Source organism: Scleropages formosus, chromosome 6, assembly GCF_900964775.1.
Source record: "Scleropages formosus chromosome 6, fSclFor1.1, whole genome shotgun sequence".
Classification (NCBI taxonomy): domain Eukaryota; kingdom Metazoa; phylum Chordata; class Actinopteri; order Osteoglossiformes; family Osteoglossidae; genus Scleropages; species Scleropages formosus.
The window spans coordinates 24,992,074-25,012,131 of NC_041811.1; the positions used below are offsets into that span (position 1 = coordinate 24,992,074).

The 20,058-nt window shown below is 39.0% G+C and overlaps 1 protein-coding gene across 1 annotated transcript in view; it reads left to right on the forward strand.

Annotated features, from left to right (window-relative positions):
- The first annotated feature begins 4,200 nt into the window (after nucleotides 1-4,200).
- uhrf2 (ubiquitin like with PHD and ring finger domains 2) overlaps nucleotides 4,201-20,058 on the forward strand; it is a 51,957-nt gene continuing 36,099 nt past the window's right edge. Inside the window, exon 1 of the mRNA XM_018754920.2 lies at nucleotides 4,201-4,611. Within this exon, the coding sequence (XP_018610436.1) occupies nucleotides 4,459-4,611 (153 nt within the window). The 5' untranslated portion in view covers nucleotides 4,201-4,458. The remainder of the gene's footprint in view (nucleotides 4,612-20,058) is intronic.

Here is a 20,058-nt window from a genome sequence, read left to right on the forward strand (position 1 = left end):
TGAAAACAAAAATATCTTCTTTCCACAAACTTCTACGCAATTTCAGGCGTTGAGTGATTTATCGCACATACACACGCAACATTTGTCATCTTGTTATTGATCACTAATACTCAGGAACACCTGACAAGAGATGTAGACACTGTAGAAGCAAGTTGAACTAATCCAGTCAACTCCAAATTCCTACAGTCTATTCTGAGGTTTTTTACGGCTAAGTAATGACTGGGTGTGGAAATGCTGGCGGCACAGGCTTTGCAACAAAGAAAATATTGAAAATAGTCAGAGGCTGTACATTGCCTATCCTAGAGCCTTATGCTTCCAGGATAAGCTGTGAACCTTGCTGACCCTGCATTACAAAAAGCAGACATATACAGAGTGAGAGACTGAGATTAAAAAAATACAACTAAAAGTACACACACACATTTTCAGAACCGCTTGTCCCATACGGGGTCACGGGGAACCGGAGCCTACCCGGCAACACAGGGCGTAAGGCCGGAGGGGGAGGGGACACACCCAGGATGGGACGCCAGTCCGCCGCAAAGCACCCCAAGCGGGACTCGAACCCCAGATCCACTGAAAAGGAGAATGCAGTCCAACCCACTGCGCCACCGCACCCCCCTAATACAACTAAAAGTAATAAACTGAAAAATGTTTGTATCTTTGAAAATTTATAACTGAAACATTTGTAATATGAGGATCCAGAGTACTGCGAAAAGGCGATAAAATATTATACTGTTAAGTATTAATGTAGTCTGGATGATTTTGACATTTATTTGACAAAGGAAACCAAATGAGGACCAATTCTTAAATAAATTACAAATATACATTTTGAGTACATTTCTTGGAAACTTTTTTTAAAACAGTTTTTTATAGTTTTACATGTAACTTATTAGTTTGAATTGTCCTTCACATTTCCTTTTTCATCATATAGTTCTTGCACACTTTTCAGGTGTGTTGCAGGTCTTCACATTGGTGATTCATGATGGAGTGCCCAACTAGCTCTAATACTGATCTAGCAGCATGCTTCTGAAGTTCACTATGACAGCCGTGCTGGTTGAGATGCTATGTCATGAGCAAAGCAACCCCTGACTATGGCACTGCCTTGTCCATGTTGGTCAGATGGAATCACACAGGCACAACTCATGTGCTTACGTGCTTTGTATCTTACAGATACTTAAGTTAGCATTAGGGTTATGAGTAAAATATATAAAATTTAGACTAATTTGTCAATAAGACCATCTTCGACTCCTCAAATGTACGGTTAATTTGTTTTTTTTTTTGGCTCACGCAAGTTGTTTTTCAAGAAGGTGTGCGCAAACTTTTGACGTGCACTGTGATAAATATACTTCTTCATGAAATTTGAAACTGTGCTCAGAATAAGAGACAGGTGTGTTACTGTGTATGTTTTATATTTTTATGTATTTTGCTTTTGTGTAGATGCTTTTTATTTGGTTTCTACTTAGAAATTAATGGATCAGTGCCAGACATAGAATCTGGAGTTAAAATGGACTTACCAGGAAAGAAATACACTGGGGAATATTGAAGTATATTAAGCACTGGGACATGGAGTACATCAGTAATGTTGGAATCAGTTATAAAACATCTTAAATACATATTTAAATCACAGATGTGAATAAATAGAAGTTTTTTCAACACCTGATATCTCCCCCAAAATAATCAGAGTGCTTCAGCCTCTACACCTACTTACGTCTAAGTGCTCAATAATTGGCTTGGAGGAAATAGCACCTTATGTGAATATTGTTTTATGGATCACATTCTATAAAGACTTTATGTCTTTTCACAAGTGATCAAAATGTGTCAGATGAGATATTATAGTGAAACAATCTGCTGTAAAAAAAAAAATAATAGAGCAGTAGATAGTGTCGATGTTAATGACATGGTCTTATGACCTGAAAGGTGTCAGTTGAAGACCCAAGAGGGATCCTGCTTTGGTAGTGTTAGGTAAGATATTTGACCTGAATTGCTGAAGCACTTTATATTAAAAAATTAAAAGACACTCTAGAGGTCAAAGAGAAATGAAACAGGTTAAAGAAATGCACCCATGAAATCCCCCTGGTTCTAATGTATCCAGTAGGAACATCAAACCTGAGTAATTCATTGCTTTATGACATGTCATCTCTTCTTTTTTCTTAACTGTATAGAGTGTGGCCAGTCTGTGAAAAGAACTTCAAAGCATAATGGCTTTGGCCTTGGTGTTGGATACTAAGGTCTTTGGGTCAATTATAAAACAAAGCTAAGTGCAATTCATAGTACTTTAATGTAGATTCTGTATGTTGTGAAATGTCTACAGGATGAATAAATTAGTTTTGTATCTACCTATGTACAGGTATATAGGTAGGTATATAGGTGACTGATTGTTGGGTTACAGTTCTAGTATAATAGTGTATCTAGCATGATTAGTAATTTTGGACGAAAGTGCCAACAACAACAACAACAACAATAATAATAATATATTATTTCAGTCCAGTTTGTTTCATTTTCCATAGCATCATTCCTAACAAGAAAATAAATGCAAATATGAACAGTACTGAGAGACTTAAAACTATTAATACGAGTAATATCAATCAAGCTAAACATTTAAAGACCGGTGAGGGAAAAGCCAAAAGGCAACAGAAGAGAAGAAACAAAAACTCCTAGGAGGTATTTTGCAGTAATGCACAATTAATTAATAAGCGTTCAGAGCTTTCACTGCTTTCACTGTCCATGATTAATTTAAGTTTTTATATTTAACCTTGATTATTTACTAACTTAGTTATCTTACTGTTGAATACAATAAGATGTTTTCTTTAAAATAAAAAGTATTTCACTGTGTATGACATGGTTGCACCGCCACCTTACAGAAGCAGGGCTATTTAGACGTAGGTTTGAATCCAGCTCTGTCTGTGCGGATTTTGCAAGTTCTCCCTGTGTTTACGTGCATTTCATAACATTGTTCAAAGACATGCAGGTTAACTGGTGACTCAAAATTGCCCATCCAGGCTGTGCCCCTCCTTGCCTTGGGATTTTCTGGACCCCTGCGACACTGACCAGGGCAAATGGTTAATAAAAGTGGATATTTCACTGGTCTTACATTTATTCATTTAGCCAATGCTTTTCTCCAAAGCAACATACAATGTTGAGGTTACAACTACTTACACAGCAGGGTAATTTTACTGGAGCAAATTAGGGTAAGTACCTTGCTCAAGGGTATAACAACAGGAGGTGAGGCTTGAACCTACAACCTTTGAGTCCAAACACAGTAGCTCTAACTATGATGCTACCAGCAGTCTTCTGGTTTAACTTTCTTTTGTTAAATGGTTGTGCCCAGTTCAGTCCTAGATTGCACTTATTTCAGGTGTATCACAACATTTCATCTGTTATTTTTGACCTGTGAACACTTGTAATAATCTTATAGATCTATTTATATACAAGTATATATATTATTGGGGGGTGTGGTGCGTGGCACGGAAAGTCAGACCGATGCCTTACTGTGTGGCGGGTCTTGGGGTTCAAGTCCTGCTTGGGGTGCATGGCGGCTCCGTGCTTCTCCCTGCGTTTGCCTCCCCCAACACGCACAGGAAGGACCTATCAACCCACCTCCATTCCTCCCTTGACTTGCCTTAAAAGGCACATGAGTGGTTGCTATGGGTAAGGTTTGACTTGGCACCTTGCATGCATACATTTTATTAATTTATCTGATGCTTTCCTCCAAAGCAACTTACACTGCTAAACTACTTACAATTATTTAACCATTTATACAACTAGACAATTTTATTAGAGCAATTTGAGCACTAGGATGTCACTCAAGGGTACAGCAGCTGGGACTTGAACCTGCAACCACAGGAGCCCAAAGGCAACAGCTCTAACCACTACACTAACATATTCAACCAACATTAAATGGCTTTAGACAAACATTTCAGGCAAATAAAATAAAATAAAGAGTTTTTATTAATGCCAATTTAATAATTTATGAAATCTTTTAAATAATTTATACAAATAGCTTAGGTGAATTCAGAATGCCATTGCTTACTATTGTTTGAGTACACGTCAATGTTCTGTTACAATATATTAGACAAGGCCAGGACGCACCGCTCGGAGTGAGTGGGACAGCGCTGTAGTCGGGGGCTCCCGTCACTCGCGCGCGCGCACGCGCGCGCCCGCCCGCTCGCTCGCTCGCGGCGCCGCGAGTCGGTGAAAAGGCGCTCTGTGTCTTTAAAGGCTCGCTCGGCCCGGGTTTCATTTCGCGAGATTTGCTTGGCGCCGTGACCCCATGTGAGACACCCTCCCTCCCGCAACAAACAGCCTCTTCTGCGGAGCGCCTCGCCATGGACCTCTGAGCACTTTCGTTTTTTGTTTCCCTTCTCCCCCCTTCCATCCCCACAATTGCTTTTGTTTAATTTAAGATTTGCGAAGTCAAGAGAGTTTTGCTCGAGATACGCGCCCAAGTCGGCCGCCGGAACGATGTGGATTCAAGTCCGGACCATAGACGGGAAAGAGACGCGGACCATTGAGGATCTTTCCAGATTGACCAAAATTGAGTGCTTGAGGCTGAAAATCAAAGAGATCTTCGATGTGAACCCGGAACACCAGCGGCTGTTCTACAGAGGGAAGCAGGTAAGCGGGCCCTTTTGTTTGTTTGCTGTTTGTTGTTTTGTTTTGCAGCAGGTCCCTCGTTTGGGATCGCACCGTTTGCGGCTCGTTTTGCTGCAGGAGCGCCGGCGCTCTTTGACACGCAAATGGGAGATGATGGGTCTTCAGCGGCGGGGAACAGAGCTCCGCTACTCTTTCCCCACACACACAGTGGCGCATCTCACGCAAACGCTGGCTGTCATGTGCATCAATAACGCCGCCTGAGACGAGTGAAGAAACGACGGTTGGTTGGCCCCGAATGAATGCGGCGTGGAGCCACATTGATGATTGTACACACACACACAGCACAGGAGCCTAATCCTGGCCATTCCATTCAGTACAGCACAACCGCTATTCATGATGATCTGCACCCCTGCTTTATTTCGAAACGATTTTAAAAAAGAAAGAAAAAAATAATATGCAGAGCAGCTAGCTATGCTATCATTCACTGCTTCTAAGAATTAAATTAGGAAGTGCACACTACACGCCTAACTCTCTCTCTGGCCTCATTGTTACTGCATAGTACCTTCAGCAGTGTATTCGAACAGTGTTGTCCGTTAGAAAGCCGTTATTAGTTGCAAACGGCGCGTGTTTTCGGTCGCCAGAAGTGCCGCGCGGGTGGCTGACAGCCGCGAGGTGGTTTGGCGGCGCGGTAGGTAGGGTCCTGACATGGGGGCGCGCGCGCGCGAGGTGTCACGCCGTGGCACTTGTTTTCGCCGCTCGCGCCGCCGCGCGCCACTGTTTACGCGCTCTCTCCGAGGAGTGCTCCCCGCACGTGCTGGAGGAGTGCGCTGTTTACGCGCCAGGGGCTTTTCTTGATGGTTTGACATCCGGGGCTGCACGGCGCAGGGGCTCCTTCCCCACCATCGTCCGCCGCCACCACCGTCACCCTGTCAGTGCTCCTCAACATCATGGAGACCTTTGCAGCCCCAGTTACCTTCTCAGTTGACTTGGTGCTCTGCAGTGGGCAACAACAGTGATGCTGCCGGGTTGGTGGGGTGCTCAATTGATGGTACCATGGTAGATACTTCCTCAGATGTCTAGTGAATTCAGTGTGCTGTGGGTTCTGCTGGTTTAGAAAGTGGTCATGTGGGGGGTGGTGGCCATGTCCATGAGCCACAGGCCATGTTAGAGGAGCAGTTCTCTTCTTGACCACTGAGGTTGTCAGCAAAACTACTTTGGCAGAAGTCAAGTTGGTCAATCTTTTTTTCCCTTCCCCTTCTTTTGAATGATTTTTTTTTTTTTCTCCTTCTCCTTCTCCCCTCAGTTGAAATGCCAAAGTAACTCCATCCCATGTATCAGAAAGCACACAGCAGTACATTGGAGGGACACTGCCCTCTAGCAGTATGGTGCTGGGGGAGCTTTGTATTTTTTAAAATTTTGAAGCTTAATGACGTGACACGCTTTCATGTTCGATTAACCCTTGACGGTAAGGCGGGTTTGTTGTGGCAGCATATTCAAGGCCTGGGTTGTTTGGGAGAAATACTGGCGCGTAAACCTTTAGTTGCGAATAGAATTTCGACAAAAGCTGTCAGCCGAAGCAGCCGAAAAAGTTACTATTTAATTAACGTTGGTCCAGACCTTAATTTTTTAAATATTTTACTATATTTTAAATTATTTTACTGTACATGTACTAAACGAGGGCCTCTGCACGCCGGGCCCATGTTCCGACATGAAGTTCTTAGACAAAAGAGAGGTTTGGATCCACACAGGATCTTACTTGGTGAGAAGAGCATGTATCAAAGCAAACTCTTCCTATTCTTGATGTCTCACAAAAATTCTTTATGGACTGAAACTTAGTTCTCCTGTGAGGTGAAGTCAACCTGGCAACATCGGTATCATGTAAACAGGCCTTCTCGCTGTAAGGTGGTGGTCAAATAGGTAGCATTCGAATGACATCATCCGTAAAGTTTTGTGTGTTAGGAGTATGCTTTGATGTGTACGTGTGTATTTTTTTTTTTTTTTGTAACATTAAAATTAAAACCGTAAACTAACATTCTATTTTGGACATGTCGCATTGTGATGGGGCAATCGATTGCAAAAAAATCGAATAGACCTAAAGAAACTGCACCTGAAGGCTGGTTGGTACGTACAAATCGGCATAGTTTGCTAACTGATGTTACTTATCACTAATTTGTACGAGGGTCAACTTTTTCAAACCGAGGTCTGAAATGAGTATTTCAAATGGAGCCTGTGGTAAGATAGCTATTTGCTCCAGCAGCGAAGTATGTACGGTATTAAGAAGTAATAACATAACAGGCTGTGATGAATGGGAAGCTGCTCAAAATGTCTGCCGTTTCTTGTGATGATTCCCGGTGCATTTAAAATGCAGACCGCCGTCGCCTGAACGGCGCATAAAGAGGACCTTTGCAGTCGACGGCAACGGGCGTGCTGTAAACCAGCGGCCTTAACATAATAAATGGCGAAACGGGGGAAGGCTGTTAGACGAGGATGCAGTGTATTAGTGTGACTAAATAGTGTGACTCATAAACAGAAAAAAAAAAAAAAAAAAATGGCAAATACCAGAGATGAAGAGCTCACCCGTAACCCCAGGAGCGCTGTCTTAGACGCGCAAGGCGCGAAAAAAAGGTGACACGAACTGGACCCGTTCATAGATACAAGGGCAGAGAGCTTCTGAGTCAGTACACGGAGCAGGAAAAAAACGGCGCCATTTTGAAAGGGATTTTGTTCCCGGCAACACATTCTCGCAGTCTGAGAGGACGGTGGAGAAGCTCATTCTTCAAATTACTTTGCACGTGGAAATCCCCCACTGCAACCCCTCCTCTTCAAAGCAGAAAGGACAGAGGATTTACCAGACAAAATCTACATTGAAAACCAGTTGGAAAAACAGCCTCGCCATTAGGAATGGGTGTGAGGAAAATGCGGCTCGCGTGTCCGGCCGGAATGGCAAAACGGCTGGCCTTCGTCCATATGTTTTTAATGATGGGTGTCAAGGTTAGGGCAGATACAGTTGAAGTGGGCCACTATACCCTTTAAAAAAAAAAAAAAAAAAAAAAATGTGTAGACTGCACCACGTAGTTTTGTAATTTGTAATTAAACTTGTTTCCTTATGCTGATCGGAAACGGCTGTTTTATTGTTATATGTAATTATACTTACACCGGATCCTCAATTTATGAATGCACTTGTGACCAGAAGCCTGACTGCAACTCGATTTGTTCATAAGTTCAATCACTACACCAGTCAATAAAAGCTTAATAATGCAGACATCTCACGAGCTATGTTCTGTGAACACTTTTAATTCATTATGGCTTTATTTCAGGGTTTTCTGTAAGACTTTTATTTATTCTTTTATCCACCACTCATCTTTGGCAGGGTTGCTGTGTTCCAGAGCCAGTTGCCGTGTTCCTACAAACATAGGCCGTGAGGCAGGGTACTCGATTGATAGAATGCAAGTTCCTTGTAGGATTTTATTATTATTATTATTATTATTATTTAATGTATAGGTTGTTTCAAAGTATCAGTATCTGGTCACTTTGCTTGATTATATATAAAGTTAAGAAAAGTAAAATAATAGAGATTAACCTTGAATTATTTGCTGGGTAGGTACTTAATAAGCAATAGTACATTTAAAATATGCTGTCAAATTTTTTTATTTTAATGTTTTATTAACTATTTATTAAGCTGTGTTAAAATTACAACCAATGTAATGTTACTGAAAATGTAAAGGTTGTCTCCAAAAATTCCCAGATTAGGTACCCAAATAATAATGAACCCCGATGATGCTCATTGTTGACTGACTGATTTATCTGATAAACACATGCAATGCTTGTTGTCTTTTTGCTGATCATGAACATTCACAAACACCAGACAAACCACAAACACTATTAAAGGGAGTTTAAATAATTGGTCCCACAGAAACACACCATATATTTCAAAGTTAAAACGTGTCACATAATAGCTTACATAATAATAAATAATGTGAAATGATAGACACACAAATGATTCTGCAACATTGGGTCTCCAGAGACAAGGAAAGGACATAGCTGTACACGGAAAGTGTACAGCTATCGGGGGGGGGACCTCATTAGAATTACTTGGTGTTGAGTTGCAGCCCACTCTCAACTCCCTGAACCCTGTGGTTTTGTAGGTTGAATCCTTCCGACCACAAATGCGGCTGTATGCATAACTGTAGAATCCCCTTGCATCGGGAGCAGTGAGCTTCTGTTAACATCTACCTTGATTAAAATAGTCTTGATAGTTAAATTCGTTCCACTTCTTGCTCAGAGCAAAATGAAGCTGCCTTTGTATAGTACACACTGCTAATGATAACCATTTCAAGTCCAGTATTTGAATATTATGCCCCTTTCCAGAGCAATAAATGTTTACTTGATGCACATAATTACTGAATTAACCCAAGGAAGAGATGAAAGATGGGGAAAAAAGTCTCTACCCAATGTCAGCTGATATTGTCATATGTATTGGAACAAGTGCATCATTAAGTATTATTATTTGGAATAACAGTACGCTGTCACGAAACAAAGGTTAACTTTTTATACTCGCCATTATATGTGATGTCCTTTCGGAAGTTTTTCTTGTGATGAAAATACAGATGGTATGTCCAGCTTTTAAATATGCTTGCTTGTTGAATTAGTGTCAACAAATAGTAACTAATGGGCAGCATTATAGATGCATTTTTTTTTTTTTTTTTTTTTTTTTTTTTTTGTAGTTGGCTTTGTCCATAATTGTGTTTTTAGGTGCTCATTGACTTAATTGATTGATTGATAGGGCACGCAGTCTCACGTCTGAGAAGTTATTTGTTTTTAAGTCGGAACGGTTTTGTGAAGATCAGGAATACGAAGATTACATGTGTAATGTGCCTGGTTTAAATTCTTCAGCTTCCAGTCTTTCACAAAGCATAATTTTTAAATGATTTGGGTTTCAAGTTGGTCACGTACACATTATATGTTAGTACTTTACGCAGTTTTATTTTTAGGTAAAATTAGGTTAACTGTTCATGGAGCTTCCATTTATTCATTCAGCTAATCTTTTTTATCAAAAGAACTTAATGTCAAGTTGCCTACCATTATTTACTCATTTTTACAGTAGGGTAATTTTTACTGGAGAAATTTAGGGTAAGTACCTTTTATTGAGGGTAGTACCCCTGGAAGTGGGATTTGAACTTGTTACCTTTGGGTCCAAGCCAGCAGCTCTAACCATCACACTACCAGCTCTCCACAAAATTTCAAGAAATTTTGCATTGTATATTATATGCACTCTTTTTTTAAAACAAATATGCCACTGGACTGATTCTTGTTTTTCCTCTGACTTTTTTCCAGTTTTGTGATTCATTTTAGGTTGACTTGTTTACTTATTTTGACTTATTACACACTTCTGTGCAGCACATGTGGTGTCATCCATGGATTATTGCTATTTTCCGTATTGTGGTGTGGACAAGTACCAGCAATGAAGTAGAATTTTCGCAGTGTTAGTCATGTTTTAATATAGTAGATTTTTTTTTTTTTTAAAGAAACTTTTTCGTTTCTTTTTTGGCTATATGATTACAAATTTCTGCTTCTTTAATGACAGTAAAGAAATATTCTAGTGTCTAAATTGTGTTCTCGTCTAGGTGTAATGTTTTATGCAGAGATTTTGGTGACTGTAGGTGTGGAAGTTTTTGAAACAAACAGAACAGCTGTTACAACAGATTGTATTTTCTCTGATCGACTGAAGAGCTGCATCAATTTGATACCATTAAAGTGAATTTCTTGAGTTCTGATACAGCATTGGACTGTATAAAGTAAAGTAGTGAAATACTGTTTACTTGATTCTAAGGAACAATCGATACCACAGAAAACATATGAAGCTACTCGTGAAACTTAAATGGCTATAGTTGTTTCAGGAACTCGCGCGCACACACACATTTTCAGAACCACTTGTCCCATACGGGGTCGCGGGGAACCGGAGCCTACCCGGCAACACAGGGCGTAAGGCCGGAGGGGGAGGGGACACACCCAGGACAGGATGCCAGTCCATCGCAAGGCACCCCAAGCGAGACTCGAACCCCAGACCCACCGGAGAGCAGGACTGTGGTCCAACCCACTGCGCCACTGCACCCCCTGTTTCAGGAACTCTTATTTCCATTTGAGCGCTGCATCATAGTGTAATCTTTTTGAATACATTTTACACAGTACTTAATGATTCAATTGTAGTTGAAGTTCAGTATGTATGATACTAGTAATTGACCTAATTGAAGTGGTAAACAGAGTGATCCACATATGATGTCCGCTATTCTAAGACACCTTGACTGGAAGACTCATCCCGATCTCATGAAGTCGAAGATTTTTAAAAATGTCTCGCGAAATCAAGGAAATATGATATTGTCATGTCAGATGCCTTGATTCGAGATCAATAGTTGAGTACATAGTGGAGGAAAATGTAATTTTTTTTAATGCTTGAGTGTTTAATAAAACTTATTGCCGAATTTGATTTGTAAAATTTTCTTTTCCTCTCTACAACATATCAATGTTAAATTGACTGTAAACAAACTGCTTGACGATATCATCACTGATCCACATGTAAATTGAGCAGTTTGGCCGCTGAATAAACTTGCTAAAAAGAGCGGAGAGCTCTGAAACCAGACCCTCCTTACTCTATCCAACTGGCTGAACTCAAGATAGGCCTCGGAACACTAGCCAGCAGTCAACTTGGGAATCGGGTGTGTCGCTCTGCATAGCTAGAGCCAGTATTTTTTGGGGGCAACCAAAAGATCAAATGATTTCTAACAATGTAAGGCATACTTTACTAGCCTTGCACAAATGCATTAATGGAAAGATAAATTACAGTTTGACAAATGAATGGAAAGGTTAATTACAGTTGGACACTGACTACGTATTGCGGCATTCCCATTTCGTCTATATTTTGTGGATGTTTTTTCCTAACTTGGAATACAAATCAAAAGCGCTGTTTGTGTGTGTGCTGTTAATATCATTATTTAATGTCTGTGTCATGAAAAAGCAATTTTTAAAAAGAAAATGAAGTACTGCCAGTTTAGTTGATGTAAATCACTATCTCCTTTAGGAACACTTGTGATAGGGACATGATGGTGAAATGTAACCAGAGCCATCACTGTCTGTTATAAAGTTCTGGGACTGACTGATGTCTTGCGGTTATTTAGTACAGTCTTCCATTGCATAACAAATGCTCATATTAGGAGAACTTAAAAGCCCATGTAATTTTTCATGCAAAATTTCCATCGTGACCTATTGGTTCATTTGACAGAAGCATCTTAGGAGAATAAAAATTTCAATTCAGTGTACGATCCTGGAAGACTGGCATATCCTGCCACATCCTGTACATCTTGCTTTGTCTTGTTGCTGTGTGCCTGCTCACAAGTATCTCTCAAATCTTGTCCATTTATTATAATGTAAAGCTATCATTTCTTATACTAATGAGCACTAAAGCAAAACGTTTAAGGCAAAGTAAAGCCTTTTCTATCATTTTTAAACTTGAATTGGTAAAACACATGAAATTCTGTAGAAATGCCTTTTTGTGATTTGATTTACTGTTCATGGCAAAGTGACATCTCAACAAAGAGGGTTCACCCCCATTATGAGTAATAACAGTGCGAGAATTAGCTTGTTGCTCTCTAATATCAATCATCTTTGTGTTGTACCTTTTAAAATCAGCTTCTCTAAGTGCTTTACAGTAAAGAGGAGTTATGACTAAGGCAAAAACTAAAGGTTAAAGACAAATTTTTTTAATTGAAAAATTACAACATAAAAGAGCCAAAAAGAAAAAAAAGTAAATTGGAGAAACAGGCTCCGTTCCATTCCATCGCTTGTCCTGAGTGGGGTCACGGCGAGCCGGAGCCTTCCATTATTGCTAACTTCTTGTTTGTTGTCGGGTCATCGTGATATGGATACACCATCCAATGGTGTATCCAATACATGGGGCACTTTGCAGTGTACCCTGTAGACTTGATACCGGTCTATCCCAAGGAATTCACAAACACTCATATATGTAAAAGGAGTACTAAGAATTTTCTAAATAGGGTTTTGAACATAGGAGTCTTAAGTCCAGAGTAGTTCTAATATTCTGGTCTTGCTTTTGAATTGGATTTGGTCTGTGTTTAAAAGGCAGGAATTTTGCGTGCTTGAAAATATGGTTCAAGCTTTTGTGGCTAATATGTAGACATTTTTTTCATTTTAATTAAGGTAGTTTGCTAGGCCCTTAGGAGCTTTTCAGAAACAAAATTTTATGGGGCTTAAGCCCCTACTGTCAAGTGAAGGGGATGATGCTTTCCAGTTTGGTAAAGTTTTTGGGATTTCACAGACTAGTAACAGCACCAACTGTGAATGTCAACAAAAGACTTTGGGCTATACTGCAAACATCTGGTTTTTACTGCTGTAGTGATACTACGGTATGTAGTGTAGGTTCACTACCCAAAAGGTACACCACCATTAATCCATTTGTTACATTTAAGTTCCAGAAAGTCTGGGTAACGGAGGACAGAGTCAATATACTGGGGGAGGAGTGGTACAAATTCTTTTAGTTAGGATGCCAGTAGATGGGCATAATTTTCTGATCTAGTTCTTTACTTTTTGGACATTTTATTGAAAAATTTCATTCAAGATAAGAATTTCACTTATTTGTATTTTTTTTTTTTTTTTTTTTTTTTTTTTAAACTTAGCATTGTAAGTTACCTTGAACAAAAATAACAAATATATAATACTAACAAGCATTATTACTGTTGCTGGGAACAACCAAATTGTCTTACCTTAGTTTGTGCCTTGGAACACTGTAAGACACTCAACCATCAGCCATACCATACCGTGCTCAAACACTGCTGTAAACACTGCATACATCCAAAAAGTATAATAAAAAACCAAAAATTAAATGTCTTGTTGATTTCACATGTTAAATATATCCTGTTGCATTTTTGCCAAAAACATGCTTTGCTATCCTAACATGACTGAGGATTTGAGACCATTTGAGCATTTGACCCAATATCAAACATCATTTCTAATTCTAACTTACGGTTTGCTTGTGCTCAAAATTGTTAAATTTCATTCGTGCTAGTAAAACAATCCTGATAACTGAGTGTCGTCTATCAGTCATGACATTTTTTTTTCCTTAGTTTTAATTGAATTTTGCTTAATTGCCCATTTTTTGGAAATTGTTTGCTCAGCTCTAAAATTGGGTTAAGAACTGTCCAATGCATTATTAAAACCTGGAAGGATAGTGTTGAACCATTATCTTCGAGGAAGAAATGTGGTCGGAAAAAAATCTTGAATGATCGTGATCGGAGATCGCTTAAACGTTTGGTGAAATCAAATAGTAAAAAAAACAGTAGAACTCACGGCTATGTTTAATAGTGAAAGTAAGAGCGTTTCCACACACACAATGTGAAGAGAACTCAAGGGATTGGGACTAAACAGCTGTGTAGCCTTAAGAAAACCACTTATCAGTGAGGCTAATTGGGGGGAGAAAAGGCTTCAATTTGCTAGGGAGCATAAAGATTGGACTCTGGAGCAATGGAAAAAGGTCATGTGGTCTGATGAGTCCAGATTTACCCTGTTCCAGAGTGATGGGCGCATCAGGGTAAGAAGAGAGGCGGATGAAATGATGCACCTATCATGCCTAGTGCCTACCGTACAAGCCAGTGTTATGATCTGGGGTTGCGTCAGTTGGTCAGGTCTAGGTTCAGCAATGTTATGTGCCAAAAAGATGAGGTCAGCTGACTACCTGAATATACTGAATGACCAGGTTTTCCATCAATGGTTTTTTTTTCTTCCCTGATGGCACAGGCATATTCTAAGATGACAATGCCAGGATTCATCAGGCTCATATTGTGAAAGAGTGGTTCAGGGAGCATGAGACATCATTTTCACACATGGATTGGCCACCATAGAGTCCAGACCTTAACCCCACTGAGAATCTTTGGGACGTGCTGGAGAACACTTTACGTAGCGGTCCGACTCTCCCATCATCAATATAAGATCTTGGCGAGAAATTAATGCAACTCTGGACGGAATTAAATGTTGTGACATTGCACAAGCTTATCGAAACGATGCCACGGCGAGTGCTTGCCATAATTAAAGCAAAAGGTGGTCCAACAAAATATTAGTGTGACTTCTTTTTTTTTTGGGGAGCATGCAGTATATATTGTGTCATGGTAACAAAAGTGACTTTGGAGTTATGAACAAAACAAAGTACAGAATTCCAGTCCCAAAACTTTTAAATCTGAGGAGCCCATGTATTATATTTATCAAAACATATGTTGTAGTATTCAGCACCAGTACTGTTAAGATCGTCTGTGTCATTTTGCTGTATTAGCTACCTGCCAGTCATCTCCTCCTCCTTTCATTTTTATTATTTTGAAATGCTGAAGCAATCTCCACTGAGAAATTAAATGTGGAGCAGTTTAATTTGTGTTAACCAAACTTGTAGCTGTTGATATGCTTGATCAAGACAGTTGTCTATAGATTGCAGTTTGTAACAACCCAATTAATACGGAACTGATAAGAGTTATTAAGCTATCTAATGAATAGAAACATGAGCTGGATGTCAGAATATGATCAACGACAGCTACATAAAAGCTGAAAAAAGAGCTCTCCGATGTATAGAAAATAGTCTTATTAATATGGCTATTTTTGAGACATTGTCGTTATGAAGTAACACACTTGCCCAGCTCTAGTCTTGCCCTTATAAAGTTACAATAGTTATTGCACAATGCTGTGAAGGAAAAAGCAAGTTGCACATTTTGGTGCTTTCCTGTGTGACATCATAATTCATTTTATTTGTGGCAAACTTTCTATAAAAGTATGATGTATTGGTGCACCACTTTGAATTAAGGTTAAACATGTCAAAAGTCACATCAGTTGCTGGGAATACAATCATCATATATTCAATTACTTTCTAATGTAGCTTTTGCGCTTCACCAGAGACACAGTAGAGTTCGCGTGACTGGACCAATGCAGGCGAGGAGGAGGAATTCAGTCATGGGGTTAATGGCACTGTCCAAGAAATATATGTGACTTTAAAAATAATTTTGACAATGGTCATCTTTTTACATGTCTTTTAAAATAATATATTTTTGTGTTGTCTATTTAGTTTTGTGTATTTGCAAATCACTTTTTTTTTTTTTCTCCAAGAAATCGAGCAGTTTCATCCAGCATCCCGCTACTATGAAGGAAATTGCCTGTGATCTTAATGAGGAAGAGCATGGCGCAAAGAATATAAATTTTTTTCCAGTTCACTTTTTAAAGTAATTTGGGTTTCATTTTGCCTCTTGACAACCACTTTTTTTTTCTGATTTTTCTTTCTTGAATTCCAGAAAATATATTTAAAAATTGATGTTTTTAACTGTGTTTTCATTCCAAAAAAAATGGATGGCTGCATGGCAAATGTCGAGTCCAGATTTTATGCTTATTAAGCAAATATGTAGTGTGTATAATGGTATGAATCAACAAACAACTTTACAGTTAATCAAAATCCACTGTATTTTGTAGATCAGTAGTGATGGAGCTAAAGTACACAACAGAAATGCTATGGAGTTTATAAACTTAATTCTGTATATAAACATTGCTGTTATACTGCTGCAGGAGACTTGCATGCTGTCTTCTATGTATGGTTGTAACTCATTTACATAAGAGATTATGTAAACTTGGTTAGTTTACTGTGTTCAAAATGGAAAGTGGTATAAATATTACACTTTTTAGGTTAGTGTAATGAATTGTGTGCTGCTTTTAGATATTTTAGACAAATTTAGATTTTTTTTCCCCTGTTTTTAATTTAAACTGCTACCAATATTCTCTGTTTTGCTAAGCAAGGATGCTGGAGAAAAGAACTTATGAGCTTGCATTATAAGCAGTTTAAACATGTTGACAAATTATAAACTCAGCAACTGACAAAGCAAAACAATCTGTTTTCACTTTGTTGTGTTGAACCGTCACTTGCCAGTGTGAACCTGCTCATTCCAAGGAAAGACACCAAGTTGAACAAAAAAATGTTGCCATTGTTTCATTCAGTAGTGTTTATCGAGATTTCAGGCAAGAATTAGCCTTACTCTTTGGATATAAGTTTTAACTGCGCGTGTGTGTATACATATGTATATATAATTTTAGTGTCATTCAAATATTTAATGTCATATTTAAGTTGTTTTTTTTTTTTTTATGACAACAGTTTTGGAGGTAGTTTTTAACCATGTATTGACAACATTGATACTACATTTACATTTAATTTATTTTGAAGATGCTTTTCTCCAAAGCAACTTCCAGTGGATACTGTGTAGTGTTATCAGCCCACACACCTTATTCACCGTAGTGACTTACACTGCTAGATACACTACTTACACTGGGTCACTCATCCATACATCAGTGGAACACACGATCACAGACATGCACTGGTCTGGGGAACCCGAACAGCATGTCATTGGACTGTAGGAGGAAACCGGAGCACCTGGAGGAAACTCATGCAGACACGGGAAGAACAGGCAAACTCCACACAGATTGAGTGGGGATCGAACCCATTTCCTCTTGCACCACCCATACTCGCTGTGCCACCATGCCATCCATACTAACTTCTTTGTAACAACTGTTTAATGAATTTTCAGTGAACTGCTGCAAATATCAGCATAAGTAATTTTTGGTCGAAGGTTCTAAAAAGTTACCGAAAATCTTATTTCCTGACACAAGTAGAACGTTTGCTCTTGGCAGTAGACCAATTAGGCAGCATTCCATACAAAGGGACTGGACAGGGTACCACGGTTGACTCGCACAAAACGGCGATATGTGAGATATCTGAGCTTTTGTTGAGTGCTGATTTCATCATCCGAAAACTGTCCAGCTCATAGCGATACTTGAGCTCTCTAAGCTGCTGGTATCTTGTGCTGGCAAAAGGTATGCCGCAAAACACAGCGGTCACACTTCGTGAGTACACCCCCCTGTAGCTTGCTTGTAGAGACACAAGAGAGCTGTTGCACTGGTACGGCAGTGAATGGAAATTTGTCCGACACGCACGTTGCGTTACCGCCATTATGCTACGACTTCTCCAGATTCGGAAGGCTCTGATGCACATTCCTTAGACATCATGTATTTTACCATTAATCTGATTTGCATGTATGTGAAAAGATGCACTTATAGGCTGTGTACATTTCAGCCTCTTAAATGAAATCTTCAGACTTATTATTGGAAATGAATTCAGATGTGTTAAATTTACTGTAGTTCTTTCTTCAGTGAGACTCCTTTCCTTGTCTGCATTTAAATGAAGTATCTTTATGCCGTTTAATTTTTACATTCTTAACTGCTAGGTACTAAATTTGTAGGGGTCCATTTCATTGTAACAAATGTAAATTCTTGCTGAAAGGTAACAGCCATAAAAATATTTTATAGGGAGTGTAATGACCTAGTATATTAATCAGATGTAATTGTAAATGAAACATTTTACAGTTGTGCCTTTCATAATGTTTCATGTTGCTGTTGTTTCATGGGTACTGTATTGGTTTCTTATTTATCTGTCTGTCAAATTAGTGTTTATTCCTGAATTTTGGTCAGGTAGGATGCTACCGGTGACCCTATATCTCTTTCATTAATGCTGCAATAAATACAACGATGATTGCGAATGCTCTCCACGCTACCGCCTTGCGAGCTTCTGCTTTTTCGAGCTCCGCGGCAGATGTGTGGCGAGCAGAGGAAGTGTTGTTTGGCTTCAGCCCGCGAATTGCTGAAAAAGAATGGATTCCATCTGAAAGGATGAATATAAATAAATAAAAAGTGTTTAGTAGAGTGTTAATTTACTGTTGGTATTGTGTTCGGTGTTGGGCTGCTTAGGGCTATAGACTGTTGATTAGAATTGTGACCTATTTTTTTTTTTTTTCCCTCTCCCCTCCTTTCCCGCCCCCTTTGCACCGTTCAGATATGGGTAGTGGGGGAGGGGAATACAGTGTCTGGGTGAACTGTGCAAGGCGTTTCCTGGTCTATCCCAGCATTTTCCAGAATGTTCCGCTGCGCTTCAATTTTAGCGTCAAGATCAACCTTTGTTCCGTGATTTAGTTTTTCCTTACTGGTCAAAAATGACATTTAATGTTTTCTGACAAATATGTCGGTAACTTGCCACTCTTATACAGAAGAAACAGAAATAAAGTAATGTGTACATTTATGTCTCGGTGGTTGGTTTCTGTTACAGTAATAATAAGGGTGATGTTTGTGCTTAAAGAAACTGTTTTTAAATTGTAATGCCTTTTTGTTAAGAGTTCTAGCAGATTCATGTGATAATCTTGACAAATCTGTTCATCTCACAATAGGTGGTACTGTAAATTACTTCTAATAATGAAGGTGATATAATCGAATTATGGTGATAAACTGCAGAATTTTCTCGAGGCCTTTCCTTTACCAACTCGTGTTATAGAATGTTTTCCAGGCATTGTGGTCTTGAGTATAGTTAATAAAAATGTCCCCATACTGTTTGCTTTCAATCAGTGGTAGGCTATGTGTGCGCAAGCTATGATATAAAATTCACAGACACGTCAGTTTTATATGATGCATACTGGGAAGTACGTTCCTTGGTGAACAAAAGTCAGTACCTAAGAATTCAAATTAAAAAGATCACAAATTAGTAAAGGCACCAGGAGTTTATAGTCTGGGATTTAAGAAAACTGCAGGAATCTGACATAACTTATTTCAGGCATAATTAATTGAATTTTTTATTTTTTTTCCCTGCATGTAGTAAATGAAATTTTAAAAACTAAACCTACAATTGTCTTTGTCCTTCCACATCCAAGTAAGATGGATATCAATATTCTTTTTGAAACCAATTATTCAACAAAAAATTAATGCAACAAATGTCGAAACATGTATGAGGCCTTTTTTTTTCCACCACATTCCTTTATTAATAACAAAGCCGTCTTCCGAACAAGGCCGCTATGTATTGTGTGCACTCTGGGATGGTTGGCTTTCATTCCCAAGACCCTGATGTATGCTTACATTTATTCTTTGTTTTATGATAAAATTCCCCCATTGCCATTAAAGTGAAATCGTCTGTTTTTAAGTAACATTTTGGTTTTGTTCCGAATGTGTTCATAAAGAATTGGGTTTGAGATGTTCTGCTAAGTTTATCCCATGTGAACTGCTGTGAACTTTACCAGTTGGTGTTGGACTCACTGAACCTAGGCTAGACGACAGTTGCTGACCTTAAATTTTTTTTTTCCTCTTTTGAAACTGGGGAGTCACCCTTAATTATAATGTGCTTTTCCAACTGAGACCTAGCCAGAGCTGCAGAAACCGAGAAGCACAAAATGACTTGAGACAAAGTAAACCATCCCACAGTACAATAAATCAGAATACACTTAAAAGAAAACACATTTCCAATTAATTCTTCAACTATTTCAAATGGCACAGCAGTCAGCAAGGGTATTCCTTAACTTTTAAGTTCAATCTAAAATTTATTCCAGCACAAAGGATTAAAATAGAATT